Source organism: Myodes glareolus, chromosome 3 (genome assembly GCF_982192425.1).
Source record: "Myodes glareolus chromosome 3, mMyoGla1.1, whole genome shotgun sequence".
Taxonomy (NCBI): Eukaryota; Metazoa; Chordata; class Mammalia; order Rodentia; family Cricetidae; genus Myodes; species Myodes glareolus.
This window is the reverse complement of record NC_142028.1, coordinates 32,605,705-32,621,157: the sequence shown is the minus strand read 5'-3', so window position 1 is coordinate 32,621,157 and position 15,453 is coordinate 32,605,705. Positions and strand designations below refer to the sequence as shown.

The 15,453-nt window shown below is 41.5% G+C and overlaps 1 protein-coding gene across 3 annotated transcripts in view; it reads right to left on the bottom strand.

The window, feature by feature from the left end:
- Window positions 1–15,453, bottom strand: part of Ankrd30a (ankyrin repeat domain 30A) — a 73,704-nt gene that overhangs the window by 10,781 nt on the left and 47,470 nt on the right. For all 3 annotated transcript variants that reach the window (XM_048444419.3, XM_085686958.2, XM_048444420.3), the window contains 5 exons: window positions 13,733–14,689; window positions 9,931–10,083; window positions 5,898–5,968; window positions 5,103–5,196; window positions 2,598–2,710 (listed from right to left, as the gene is read on the bottom strand). In XM_048444419.3, the coding sequence (XP_048300376.3) occupies window positions 2,598–2,710; window positions 5,103–5,196; window positions 5,898–5,968; window positions 9,931–10,083; window positions 13,733–14,689 (1,388 nt within the window). The remainder of the gene's footprint in view (window positions 1–2,597; window positions 2,711–5,102; window positions 5,197–5,897; window positions 5,969–9,930; window positions 10,084–13,732; window positions 14,690–15,453) is intronic.

Here is a 15,453-nt window from a genome sequence, read left to right as displayed (position 1 = left end):
AAATAGAATGTCAAAAGAAATGAAAGAGGAAAATTGCATATGAAGACTCAGAGAGAGAAGAAATCTAGAAGTCTTGGACAGGAATATCAACAAAACCCAAGAGATGCAAACTACACACAGAGAGAGCACAGGGCTGCACACGACACTCAGTGATGGAACTCTAGTGCAGTGCATGCAAGGCCCTGGGGTCCCTCCCTAGCACCCCATCCTTCCATATAACCAACGCACACAAGACAGTTAAATAAGAAAAAAAGCACTGATTAGAATTAGAGAGAAAATTCAAAATCTGAACAACGAACAGAAAAGCAGCCATGCTGGGGGCTGCGAAGACGGGGAACTACGTCACTGTAAAGACTGGGGACGCGGGCAACGGAGCAGCAAGCAAGGGCCGCATGGTCTGCGGCAGGCCCTCCGCGTAGATACTGCAGCTTCAGTTTCATGTTTTCACGGGACTCCTGAAAGTGTCTCCGATGCTTGTGCCTTCTCTTGGGCTCTTGACAACTTTGATGTGATGGTGTGTGTTTTATCTTACTATATTTTATTTTGTTATGCATTGTTTTATTTCTTAGAAGCCTGTTCTTTTCTAAGGACAGGCAAAAGGGAGTGGATCGGATGGGAGGGGAAGGTGGGGAGGAACTGGGAGGAGAGAGGGAGGGGAAGCTGTAATCAGGATATAGGATACGGGAAAAGACTCTATTTTCAATAAAGGGGGCTGGTAACAGAAACATAAACACTCACTTCACTGTATTTAGGTCATTTGTATATGGCTGTAAGCATGAGACATACAGTCAGCTCTACTTCTAAATAACTTTGCCTGGAAAATACTGAAAAAGGAAAAACCGCACTTTCACCAAACACACGCAAATCCTTTTCCTTCTCATTATTCCCCAAACAACATAGTATAACAACTGCTTAATTAACATTCACACTTTATTTGGAATTTGAAGTGATTTAGAGAAGAAAACAGTATATTGGAGGTTGAGAATAGGTTAAATGCAAATAGTACACTATTTAAGGGTCTGAGAATCCATGGGTTCTGCCATCTGAAGGGAGTCCTAGATTCAGTCTCCTGCACATACCATTATCAGAGACTTATGGGTTGTATGGAAAACCCTGCCTCCTCATTTAGGCCGGTGGATGTCCAACGGGAAACTTAAAACACATACAAGCTTGGCCTTTGTTCTTAATCCCCTTTTTGACCCTGAAATGTGTATCATATTCTTGTTCAAATCCGAGGACATGCTAGTCATTTAAGGAGAGTTTACCCACAGCTAGCTAGTAATCCTCCTTCTTTAAGACTACAGACACAAAGACATGAGTAGTAAGATATCTTTAAGGTATTCGGGGACAAGATAACCACAGACTCTCAAACATCAACGTTTACAGTGTCACATTCCAGGCCCCTGGTGTGACACCTGAAATCTCATCATTACTCTCAACCCCCGAATCCACTTCCTTTGCAGACTTGACCTCCTCTCTGATTCACATTGTGACTTCTGACTCACTGTAGTGACCCTGGATTCTAGGATAGCAGACACTATCTAGAAACACTGTGGCAACAGTTAAAGCTATTTCTAGACAGCATCCACCTTACTGATAAGAATCCCCAAGGGACCCATCAGAAAATGAGCAACTTGGCTCCACTCTGACACGTGCACATTCCTCTTACCCCAGTCCTTCTCTAAGACAATCCGGGTTGGTGCTCTTCTCTGTGCCCTGACTGCTGGGTACCCTAACTTTCCTCAAACACCTGCCCTGTGGTCACTGTTGTTTTTTTTTTTTTTTTTTTTAACCTTTTAGTCAACTGGAAAAAGGAGCTAAGCTGGCCTCTTGGGGACCCTCAGCACCAGGCCTCTGTCTAGATTCTGGTAGCAGTACCAAGGGATGACTATATAGTATGTACTTATGTGTGCATATGCATTTAAAATTTTTTAAATAGAAGCTCAGTATCATGTATATTACTATATATATAAAATCTAATATATACATATTAGATATGCCCATGGAACAACAATTTATCTCCACGATAAATTTCTGTAATTAAAAAGAGAAAAAAATGTTATATAAAGATAGTTTCTGACATAGTTAAAGAAAAACAAAATTGGTTTTTAAAATATCAAAATACCTAAATGGTGAAGGGAAGGACACTACAAAGGCAGGAAAAAGATCAAAAGTGTGTTCAAAAATGAAATTTCGGCTGGGTGGTGGTGGTACACACCTTTAATTCAGGAGGCAGAGGCAGGTGGATCTTGTGAGTTCAAGGTTAGCCTGCTCTAGGAGTGAGTTTCAGGACAGCCAGAGCTACACACACACACAAATTCTGCTTCAGAATACCAAAATAATAATAAAAAAAGAAAGAAACTTCAAGGTTGAAGAGTTCAGTTGACATTATATGCCAAATGCATTTACCATTGTCTTAAGAAAATTTAAAGAGTAATTGCAATATTTTAGCAATAAAAAAACTTTAGTCTTTACCAATACATTTCTGGAGTAAATTTTAAAGTAAGAATGAAAATGCAGATAGGAAATGAATTTGTATTTAGGCTTTAGTTACAGCAATAGAGAATGGCCGAGGAGACTGAAATACTAAACCTTACTCTCTCAGTTCTTCCTCCAATGCATCGTTTCTCTTCTGTTCCTGCTCCAAAGTACACTCCAGAGATTCTTTCACCTCAGCAAGTTTCTTCAGTTTTTCTTTGTCCTCTTCAGACTTTGAAAATAATTTTGAAAGAAAATAATTAGTAAAGGATTATTTCTTTCGTGTGTCTGTTGGGTGTGTGTGTGTCCCATCATGTGGGTCCCAGGGAACCCCTCAAGTTGTCTGGCTACCTAGACAAGTGCCTTTTTCTGATGAGCCATCTCACTGGTCCCAAGAAAATAACTTTAAAATTTATTTTTAAAGCCCAATTCTTTAAAAATGTATATTATCTATCCTGCAGGAGTTCATGCATATTGCGTTTATACAGACCTATAAACCTGATACCAGTGTGTACTACATTGGTTAATTTTTGACTGTCACCTTGACTGCATAAAGAGCTAACCAGGGATCAGTGAATCTGAGTGTATCTGTAACTGTGACGTCTACATCAGGCCGTGATAAGGGAGAAGAGGGTCAGGACAGGTATGTCTCGGAGGCCCTATCTCGCCACGACCTCTTCTTGTCTGCCCTTTGCTGTGTTCACATGCTCTGACTGCCATGATGTTCTGCTTACAACTGGCCCAGAAACACGGGGTCAAGTGACCACAGGCTGCGCTCTCTGAAACGGAGTCAAGAGTCATTCCACTCTTTCACGCTGTTTGTGCATGCCAAGCATCTGGTTACAGAAGGCACAAAAGGAACACGAGGACGGACATGTGAAACAGCTCAAACCAAGTCATGCTTTCGTCATTATCCTCTCTGGAATTGCAGCTGCCAATTATTTTAAATAAGTTTTTACACATAAGTGTACCATGAATAACTAGAGAAGTTAGAGGCTACTGATTGAATTGGCTAAAGTTGTCTCTCAGCAATTTTGGTTTATATTTATTTATGTGGGGTGTGTGTGTGTGTGTGTGTGTGTGTGTGTGTGTGTGTGTGTGTATGTATGTATGTAGACAGCTTTCAGGAGATAGTTCTCTCCTTTTACCATACAGAGATTCCAGGGAGCAAACTCAGGCCAGGCTTGGTGGCCAGGCTTTTACCTGCCTAATTAGTTCATCACGCAGTTCTTAGGTTTGTTTGTTTTAAGTTTGCTTTGTTTTAAAGTTTTCCAGAGAGATCAATGGTTATCTCAGGCTAGCTTGAAACTGACTAAGAAGCCCAAGCTGGCTTTAAACTTTTGGCAATCCTCCACTTTCGGTCTCCAAAATGCTGGGATTACCAGCCTTTCCCTCCATCAAAGAAAATAAAGAAAACATAAACTAGGCATAATGGCGCACACCTTTAATCCCAGCACCTGAGAGGCAGAGGCAGGCAGATCTCTGTGAGTTCAAGACCAGCCTGGTCTACAGCGTGAGTTTAGGACACCCAGGGCTACATAGTGAGGCCCTGTCTCAAAAAACAAGACAAGTCAGATAGTGGTAGCGCACGCCTTTAATCCCAGCACTTGAGAGGCAGAGACAGGTAGAGCTCTGAGTTTGAAGTCAGCCTGGTCTACAGAAGTAGTCAGTTCCAGGAAAGCCAGGACTGTTACACAGAGAAACCCTGCCTCAATTCAATCAATCAATCAATCAATCAAAAAACAAAAAGAACCCCATAAAACATAAATTTAAATTTGTATTCTTAATATATTTCCTTACAGCTCCTATATACAGGATTTCTTTCAACAGTTTCATTTCATGTTAGGAAATATCAAATTAGAAAAGAAAATTGGATAGTTTATATGAAATCTAGATAGAAACTACTCTTTGATGTTTCTTTGGCCCTAGAAAGAAGAATCAACATAAACAATCTAGACTACCTGGCCCATGGCCCTTGGGATGGACCACACAGTGTTGAAGTCAGTAGTGAGAGCGACTCGGATTTGGTGTCCAGTGCATCTACCTCGTGATCTTTTCTAGCATTAACTCTGCTTTGTTTTTTGTTTTGTTTTGTTTTAATTCAACGTGGAAAATAGTTCAGTGGGGGCGGGGGACAGGACACTTGTATCATGATTTAGTATCCATTTTTGATTAATACAAATTATAAATGACTCATTTTCAAAATCTCAGTGAAAGTCTTTGATTACTAAAAATAATCAGAAGCCTAGATCAAATCACTTAAATTTCTTAGAATTTAAAAATTACTGTCAAGTACTAGTGGGGCAACATTGTTCGATGTCCATAGTAACATTACATCCATTAACCAAAGGTCCATCAATGGACAGACGTGTAAACAAGATGTGGTATGCATAAAGCATTAGTACTGAAATCATTAATTCACGAACTCAGCCGACTTCCCTACAGAGAGGGACTTGCATGTGTGGGGCAAACAGTGGGCATAGAACACAACACTGAGACTTTACACACTGCCCACCATGTTCAGTTACTACAGAGGACTGCCCTCTATGTCCCCACAGGGCAACTACAGGGCAGACACACCACGCCCTCTTAGCATCAGAGAATCCAGGAAGAGGATCACTTACCAAACTCACACGTGACAGGTTTTCCTGAAGTTGCTCAATTTTCTCTGATTGATTTTTTATTGTAATTTTAAAATTGGAGTTTTCAAGTTCAAGCCTAAAATTGTATTTTAAAATAATTATATTTATGACACAATCTAAAAAAATCATATATTTTCTGAAAATCAATTGAGTTGCTATACAAATTCTTAAGGGTCTAAAACGCAAATGATTGGATAACTATAATATCTCTAGGTGTGGATCAGGAGTCAAACCCAGATCCTCATGCACAGGCTACACCCAACTGCATCCCTATTCAAAGGTGTGCACGCCAAGGAACATAGAGGTGAGACTGGCCTGGTCAGAGACTGCTATCAGAACTGACACAGCCGCCACACTGCACTGCTATTTGCTGTATAAACACTGGAGTCACAGCCGCCACACTGCACTGCTATTTGCTGTATAAACACTGGAGTCACAGCTGCTACACTGCACTGCTATTTGCTGTATAAACACTGGAGTCACGGCTGCCACACTGCACTGTTTATTTGCTGTATAAACACTGGAGTCACAGCCGCCACACTGCACTGCTATTTGCTGTATAAACACTGGAGTCACGGCTGCCACACTGCACTGTTTATTTGCTGTATAAACACTGGAGTCACAGCTGCTACACTGCACTGCTATTTGCAGTATAAATACTGGAGTCACAGCTGCTACACTGCACTGCTATTTGCTGTATAAACACTGGAGTCACAGCTGCTACACTGCACTGCTATTTGCAGTATAAATACTGGAGTCATGCTGTTTAAACTGTACTTTTGTAGGTGGTCTTGCATCTTCTCAGCATGCTGTACAGCCTCTCTGTGTTGATCCTGTGCTTCTTGCAGCTGGAATAAAGAATAAAACAAACCTTTACTAATAATCTATTATAAACCTGCACATCTCATTCCCTAATCTACAGTGTTCATGTGCACTTCTCTGCAGTAAAAGCAAATTTAACTGAGTTTCTGCATCAGGGATCTTAATGCTCTCAAAAACTAAAGTATTACTTGGCCCTTTACAGAAAAGTTTACCAACATCTGCTCTGTGACTGACAGTCCATTTGCAAATCATAATCTACTATGCCTGCTAGATCAGTCAGCAAAGTCTTCAATTGTATTCCTACCGGATACACAAACTGACCACATGGGTGAAACCAAGAAAAGAGGAAATTTCTGATAGAATTGCCATTTTAAAAGTTCTTATGCATAGGTGTTATGTATCCACATATCTATAAATTGCCACAGCGCTGCCAGTTATGATGAACATGGTGTTTTAATGACAGCTGATTGTCTTATGAAATAGTTTCAGTGGAGGTAGATCCACACAGAAGCCAGAACACTGTTGCAGGTCATTATTTACTGGAAAAACCTGTTTCTAGTTGTGGTGTGGCTCAGCCCTAGCACACACCTTTAATCCAAGAGTTTTCTGCTTGAATACTGTAAACAGGATTAAATCAAGTCAACCATAGGTCAAGAGGCAGAACAAGCAACAGGAAGTGAAGATAGGATTATGAAGAAAAAAACAACAGGGAGTCAGAGGGACCAGGAGGACAGGGAGAGGGAGACATACAGAAAGTGTGAGGGAGGGACACCGACATCAGAAGAGAAATGGGGTTTTCTTCAGGGATGCTGGCTGAGGAGGAAGGCCAACTGGATGCTTTCTCTGACTTTGAGTTTTCACCTCAGCACCTGGCTTTACTTTATTGATAAGATTGATTGAGAGTTTGAAAAAAAACAACAGAATGCTTGGGTCCAAAGCCCTCCTCACCAGTTGTTAGATGTATAGATTCTGAGCAAATGAACTTCCTGTATCTTAGTTTCTTCCTCTGTGAAATCCTACCCATATCAATGGACTACTGAAAAGATTAGTTAGGGACCATAAATAAAGCACTTGACCTGTACATGACAGCGAGTTAGATTTTAGGCAGATGCTATGGCAACCATAGAAGAGGTCATTTAGGCACTGTATTGGCTCATTCCTTATGTAACCGATTGTGGCAGGAAGTGGAGAGCGAGGCCCATACTACATCTCTAGTACTTCCTACAACGTCCAGAAATATCACTAGCCACCAGCAACTGCCCATGTGGAATAGTTCTTAGCTTCTTTTTATTCCACACTGCTCAGCCGGCAAGGATCACACAGTGCGGTGTAGACAGTGTTTCCTGGTGTAGGCAGCAATGGCCTGACAGTCAGGCTGAAATATGGGGTTCTACTGATAAACTGAGGTTCCTAAATTCACTCCTCCTGAGTATGTTGGGTAGCTTTATCCAGGACTCTAATGACACATGAAGGTTTTGCAGTACAGAATACTAGAAAAGTTGTAGACAGAGCTTTGCAGTTTGTCAGCTTCCACAGATGTATAGATCCTGACCCTGTCTGTATAATGAAAGAAGACAAATGCAGTTATTTTTTTTCCTCAGAATGAGAAAAAAATGTTTGATAGAACATTTCTCCTCTATTAAATTATGTGCTTTCTACTTCATATGCAATTCCTTAAAATATATTTACAATATATTATAGAGGCTAGGTATATAACTTAGTTGGTAAAGTGCTTGCCTGGTATGCATGCAGCCCTGGGCTAGAGCCTCAGCAATACATAAACCAGGCATGGTGGCATTTGTCTATGTATAACTGCAGCACTTGAGAGGTGGAGGTAGGAGGATCTGAAGTTCAAAGCTATCCTCAGCTATGTAACAGTTTGAAGCTATGCTAGGACACTAGGCCATGTCTAAAAAAAGAAAGAAAAAGAAAAAAAGACTGGGCGGTGGTGGCTCACGCCTTTAATCCCAGCACTCGGGAGGCAGGTGAATCCTTGTGAGTTCGAGGCCAGCCTAGTCTACAAGAGCTAGTTGCTAGGACTGTTACACAAGGAAAGCCTATCTTGAAAAACCAAAAACCAAAAAAAAAAAGTCATCACCTTAATGCCTCAAAAGAAGTAATTACTGGAATGGTACGAAATACTTAATGACTACTAAGCAAAAATATTTTCAATTTATTCGATATATGCATATCAGCTCTCAACCCTTTAATTTATATCCCAAATAAGATGACAGCTCATACAAATAACAAAAATAAAAGAAGCCAACCAAAGAAGCAAAAGCCTATCAAGAGTAATGGAAAATCAGGATGTCAGAGTGAGGTAAGTGGAATCAGAGGAGTCAGGAAATGCTTCATGAAGATGTTAGATGTGAGTCAGTTCTAAATTGAATGAGGCAAAAAGAATAAAAACTGAGAAGATAAAAACGGCAGCATGAGTGAAGATGTGCAGCCGGTGCGGCCGGCCTCGTTAACTACGATGCTAAAACCCACAGCAACCTAATACACGGTAAGGCGCCCTGATAACCACAGTTCACTAGCAGGTAGTATAGCAACAGCACATTACTCGACAGTAGGAACATATGAAGGGCTGACAACATCATGCTGAGAAACAGAGCCATTCAAAAGGACTAAACACCACATGAAATGCTCAGTAAAAAAGAAATTATATATAGACAGAGACTGGTAGGTCTGGGGAAGATGGAAGGATTAGGGTGACAAGAAGCTCATGGTTTATTTATGATGATGAAAACGTTCTAATTGACTGTGATGACTATGTAAATCTGTCAATACCCTAACAGATGCCATTTTTTTTTTACTTTAAGTAGTGAGGTATGGATCATATGTTCATTATAGCTCAATAATGCTCTTCTGTTTAAAGAAATTCGATGGCGTGCCAGGTGTACTGGGTCTGCTTGTAACCTCGGCACTCGAGGGGAGAAGGCAGGGGAAGGCTGTAAACTGAGGACAGCCTGCTCTGTGAAGCTACTTCTAGACCAGCTGGAGTTGTAGGAAGATTCTAAAATAAACAAACACAGAAAACAGATGGCAGAAGCTAGATGCTGGTTTTCATTCTGTTTGGGAAAGGAATACTATATGTGATCTGAGTATTTCCAGGCGGTTATATTTCTAAATGAAAGAAATGCCTAGTTTTGGAGACAGGCTTTAAAATACCCTCAAACATTTGCTTTCTTGTTTCCGGCACAGCGGGTAGAGCATAAGGACTCACACATTCGAGGCAAACACTCCGCCTCTGAGCATACTCCTCAGCCCTTTAAAAGTTTTCCAGGCAGGCCTCAAATTCTTGCCTTGGTCTCCCAAGCAGCTTAGATTACAGGTGTGCTATCACACCTGGTTAACATCTGCATTTTGAGCAACATAAATGGCCTTTCTGTCCATGTTATCCTGATATCCATTAAATAAGTATCAAAGATGCTGTATCCACTCACAAAAATGAGGATAAGAAGGAAGCCAATTTTCTGGAACATTCCATAAACACCATCTCTGGTTTAACCTACTTTGCCTCATCTGCAATAGAATTATCTCCGAGGAAAGATATTTAGTTCTCAATTTTTCCAAGCCTAAAAATTTTTAAAGGTTTAAAAAAAATGTAAGAAAAAAAGGGGCCAGTGAGATAGTTCTGGGAGTCTGAAGGCGCTGGCGGCCAATCTGAGGATCTCAGTTGGGTCTCCAGGGCCACGAGGAGTAAGGAGGGCAAATACCCTCCCTACCCACACACAGTTGACCTCTAACCTCCACTGGGATGAGGCAGAATGTTTGGCCTGTTCCCCCACAAGAAATAAGTATTTTTTTAAGTCAAAGAAAAAATTAATAGCAGAATAAAACTGGAGATTAAGAAATAAGTTCATTATAAAGGTGATGGCAAATTACAATGAAAACATGAAAGGATGCTGTCTATTGGAATTATCCTAAAACTCTATCATTTAATAGGCTGTACAGGAGCAGTTGACACATTAAATTTCATACGTACTTGATTTCTGAGCTGACCTAATTTCTTCTTTAAATCTCGTGCCTCGTCTTCTAAATTACTGCGGTAGCGTGAGGAGACCTCGAGGGAAGCCTCCGACATGGACTGCTTCTTGAGGGTATCAGCCAGTTCCTGCTGGAGCTGCCTCACCACCACCTGGTGAGACATTCATTACAGAGTTTATAAATCATATTACAACACTGAGTAACACCATTTAGCTCTTCTCCATGCTCTGAAGAAAATCTGCGCATTTGGTAGTGTGTGTATCAGCGAGGCTGGCAGGAATGAATTCCACATGGTGAAACTGTTTTACATATTTTATTTTAATTTACTCATATCTTAAATTTTCATTTTTAACTGATATGTAAAAACATAAAACTGTACATGTTAGAAAGGTATCACATGATATTTTGATACATGTACACTTAAATCATTGTTAGACAAAATGATGGCTCCTAACAATGATCATTTCTTTATGCTGAAATCCTATCTTCTAGCAGTTTGAAATATACAGCATATTATTGTTCAGTAGCTCCACGCTTTCTGTTCTTAACTGTAACTTAGCACCCAGTGACCACGGCCTCCATCACTGTAACCGAGCACCCGCTGACCACGGCTTCCATCACTGTAACTGAGCACCCGCTGACCACGGCCTCCATCACTGAAACCGAGCACCCGCTGACCACAGCCTCCCATCACTGTAACTGAGCACCCAGTGACCACGGCCTCCATCACTGTAACCGAGCACCCAGTGACCACGGCCTCCATCACTGTAACCCAGCACCCGCTGACCACGGCCTCCATCACTGTAACTGAGCACCCACTGACCGCTGCCTCCCATCACTCCTCCCCTTCTTCTCAACCCAATCTCTGAGATTTCAACCCAATCTATTGTATACTGGAGCTTTGAAGAAACCAGCCTTTTAAGGTTCTATATTGTAAGTAAGATCATGAGCTCCCTGTGTCCCTAGATGGTCTTCAGTGTTATCAGCCTTTGGTCAAGCACTACAGGATTTTGTCCAGCTTTGGGCAGAGCCAATATGGATGGACTACTCCACTCTCCTGTAGCACCTGAGGCCACCAAAGTACTGAGGCCCACACAGCTATGTGCTGTTACTAATTCAAAGCTCAACAGTAACCACAGTGCGAGATAGTGTTCATGAAGTTAGACCCTTGGCCACTTGGGCTGACACTAAGTTGGGTTGTGTGTGACACTCACAGTCACTAAGGCCCATGTCCCAGGGTGACCCAGGACCAAACAGGCATCCATCCTGACATACAAGTCTCTGCCTGTTGCCAGGGCAATATCCAAGCCCTGCCTTGCTAGGTATCAAGGTGAGACTGTAAGTCTATGGAGCTTAGAACAATCTCAGATTTGAAGTGTCCTGCTCCTGTCTCCCGACCGTAGGATTTACAGTTGTGCATCGCTAAGCATGCACACAGAAGTTCAAGAAGGCCAACTTTCTCCTAATTCAATCCCCTTCTCAAATCCTTCCAACGGTCTTCCTTCAGAATAAAGGCAAGGCCCTCGGCAAGCTGATGCCAGCTCCCTCAATTTTCTCCCCTGCCCATTGCATCTCTGCTGTACATGAATCCTCACACTCTTTATTTTTCATTAGTTTGGATGTGCAGATTTAATGATAATTAATAAATCACTGGTAACTACATTAATTTCCATACTGAACAAGGCCGTATCCTCTAAGATCACGACTGAGCCCTAAGATGGAAACAGGAGCCTGCTACTCATTAAAATGTGGAAAACTACAAATGCTGACATGAGAGATTAACATATTTTTGACTTTGTTAAAGTTCACACATCTGTCCCAACTTAGGATTTAATGGAAAGCAGATGTTTTTGGAGTTATGGTTATAAGAATATATAATTTGGGACAAGCATTAAATTTAAGTAACATCAGACAGTATTATACCAACAGGAATATATACAAAGCTATTGAAATGAAAAGAAACACTATAAAATATAGCATCTCTATTTTAGTTCCCTGATGAAATCCAGAATGAACAAGCAAAGCCTCCTAGCCTGTGGAATCACAACTGCAAACTCCGCATTTTAGTCATGAAAGTTCCCACTTAACCTGCCTCATCATGGTCCTAAAACTTGGCAAGAAAAAAAGCATTAGAGTCAAGTGGGTTCCCAGGAGCGCAAGGAGATGTCCCCAGCTAGTGCCTTGGGCAACAGAGGAGAGGGTGCCTGACCTGGCCTTGTCCTAGAGCCACACTGATGAATATCTTGCATATCACTATAGAACCTTCATCCGGCGATGCATGGAGATAGAGACAGAGACCCACATTGGAGCACTGGACTGAGCTTTCAAGGTCCAAATGAGGAGCAGAAGGAGGGAGAACATGAGCAAAGAAGTCAGGACCACGAGGGGTGCGTCCACCCACTGAGACGGTGGGACTGATCTAATGGGAGCTCACCAAGGCCAGCTGGACTGGGACTGATGGAGCATGTGATCAAACTGGACTCTCTGAATGTGGTTGACAATGAGGTCTGACTGAGAAGCCAAGGACAATGGCACTGGGTTTTGATTCTACTGCATGGACTGGCTTTGTGGGAGCCTGATCTGTTTGGATGCTCACGTTCCTAGAACTGGATGGAAGGGGGTGGATCTTGGACTTCCCACAGGGCAGGGAACACTGACTGCTCTTAGGACTGGAGAGAGAGGGGGAGGGAGAGTGGCGGGAGTGGAAGGGAAAGGGGAGGAGGTGGAAATTTTTTAATAAATAAATAAATAAAAAAGAAAAAAAGCATTAAAATTATTTCAGGACTGGGGTGTGTAGGTAAGGTGTATGTTCAGCATGCCAAGGCCTAGGTTCAGTTCCCAGCACCAAAAATCACAATTTAAAAGCCACGCCCTCCTAATTATCATTTCAGCAGCATAAAACTGTGTTATTAATACCAGTATAGAACTAGCAAAATTTGTAAGTTAATCTCCTACAATTCCAAAGGTTATACAATGTGTCTACTCAAAATACCACATCTGTCAGGTCTAATTAAAAAAAGAAAAAAAGAATTGTCCCTTCTTGCTGAGCAGTGGTGGTGCGCACCTTTAATCCCAGCACTCGGGAGGCCGAGGCAGGCAGATCTCTGTGAGTTCAAGGCCAGCCTGGTCTATAAGAACTAGTTCCATAACAGGCCCCAAAGCTACAGAGAAACCCTGTCTCAAAAGACCAAAGAATTGCCCCTTCTTTTTGGATTTCAGATTCAGTTCTATGTATTCAGTATGTAATTATGATTCTTTCAAAAATTTAAACACAACTATGGTGCATATTTTTAAGTACAATATGATAATTCAAAGCACAAATACAACATGTAACAGTCACTTCTGAGTAATTGACACAATTTACCACATCAAATGTGGATTATCTTTGTTTTGAGAATAAGAGCTAAATTATATTTGCCAACACAGATTTGTTTCTAAGGTAATATAACAAATATAATCAATAGATTTTTATAGCCCGCTAGATTCAACACTTAGTAATAATGAATAGTATTTTGAATATCCCCGTGGGAAGTCTTAAAAATGTTAATCTTTCTTGGGTTTAGAAAGATGGCTCAGCAGTTAAAAGCAATGACTGCTCTTCCAGAGGACCTGGAATTCCTAGCACCCACATGGTAGCTCATAACCATGTATAATTCCCATTCCAGGGTATCTGATGCCCTCATCTGGCCTATGTAAGCACTAGGCACGCACATGGTGTGCAGACATACATGCAGACACACACCCACACGCGTAAGATAGAAATAGAAGTTGAAAACCTCCTTTTCTTTACTGATACTCACTTCTCTTTCCGCTTTCTCATTTTCATACTGACACAGTTTCTCTTTGAAGTGACTGCACTCACTGACTAACTCCTTGTTTCTGTCTTCCAGCATCAGTCTGTGCTTCTGACCCTCCGCTTGGAGTCTGCCTAGCATATCATGGAACTGGTCTTGGATATTAACTATCGTCTTGTCTTTGCTGTCGGCTTTGTTGGAAGCATCGTCCAGCTGCTGTCGGAGCAGCATGTTCTCGCTCTGCAGCTGAGACAGCCGCTCCTCTATGGATTCCTGCTTTCCCATGTATTTGTTCACCTTCCCCTGCTCATCTTGGTACAGATGCTCAACCTCCTTCATCTGGCACTGTGTCTGGTTGAGGTCTCTTTGGACATGCTTCAAAGCCAAAGTCTTTTCTCTAAGCGCATCTTTTGTATGATGAAACTCAATTTCTAGACTATTCATTTTTCTCTCAGTTTTAGAAAGCTGTTGGGAGAGAATCTCATTGTTATCTCTGAGGTTAGACAGATCAAAGTTCATCTTGTCTTGCAAACGAAGCCACTCATCTCTTGCTCTCTGGAAAGCAATTTCTAGGTCTCTTTTCGAGGCCTGAATTTCAGCATGGTCGTGCATAGCTGAAGCCAGTCTAGAGCGGAATGATTCAACGTCTGTTTCCAGTCTTTCGTTATTTTGTTTTTCATTCTCCAGCTTAGAACTCAGCATTGTATTCTCAGTCGTAAGATTATTAAGCTGCCCATTATACTGGAATATTGTTTTTGTAAACGTTTCTTCATTTAGCTTTATTGTTCTTTGAAGCTTATCACTCTTTTCATTTGCAGTCTTAATATCCTCAAGATACTTCTTTTCCTTTTCCTGGTTATGGCTTTTTACTGTGTCCATCTCCAGTCTTAGCATGGCAATTTCATCCTGCAACCTCTGGTTCTTATGCAATAGATCTTTTTCTTTTTCATGACTGACAGAAACCTAGGAAAGGAAGCAAACATTTAGCTCTCCCAATTTCTTATGGAATTTAGGAACAGCATGTGAAGTCTACAATCTAAGAACTGAAATACACACATGCAACTAAAAACATCTAATTTCTGAGCTTAGAGAAACCTAAGTTCCCCAAAGTTCATAAATGTAATTGAAGACAATGATTTCATGAAATTAAGAGAGAAACGATACTTTCTAAGAAACTCAGCGCGGGAAAGCTGTTCTCTGGAGGACAACAGGATTAAGGCACAAAGCGAAGATTATTAAATTGGCTCACATTTCACATTAGGAGATGGCTTAATGCAAGCGTGAGGATCAGAATATGGCTCCCCAGCACCCGTGTCAATGCCGGGGTGTGTGGCAACCCACTGGCAGTCCCAACACCTGGGAAGCAGAGAGGGGAGATCCCGAGGGCAAGCTGGACTGGTCAAGACGGTTCTGTGAGAGGGTCTGCATCAACACCTGAAGTGCAGGGTGCAGAGTGATCAAAAAAACACCAAGCATCAACCTCTGGCCTCTACATGCATGTACATACATGTGCTCCCAAACAGATATGAACACATGGTTACATTATGCGCGCACATGCGCACGCACACACACACACACACACACACACACACACACACACACACACACACACACACACAAATTAGGCTTACACTTTAATATCTAACATATACAACTGGTCCAAAGTAAGAACCTTAGTTCTTTTATTTGGACAGAAAAAATTTCCCAAAGTTCTTTCAATTCCTTTT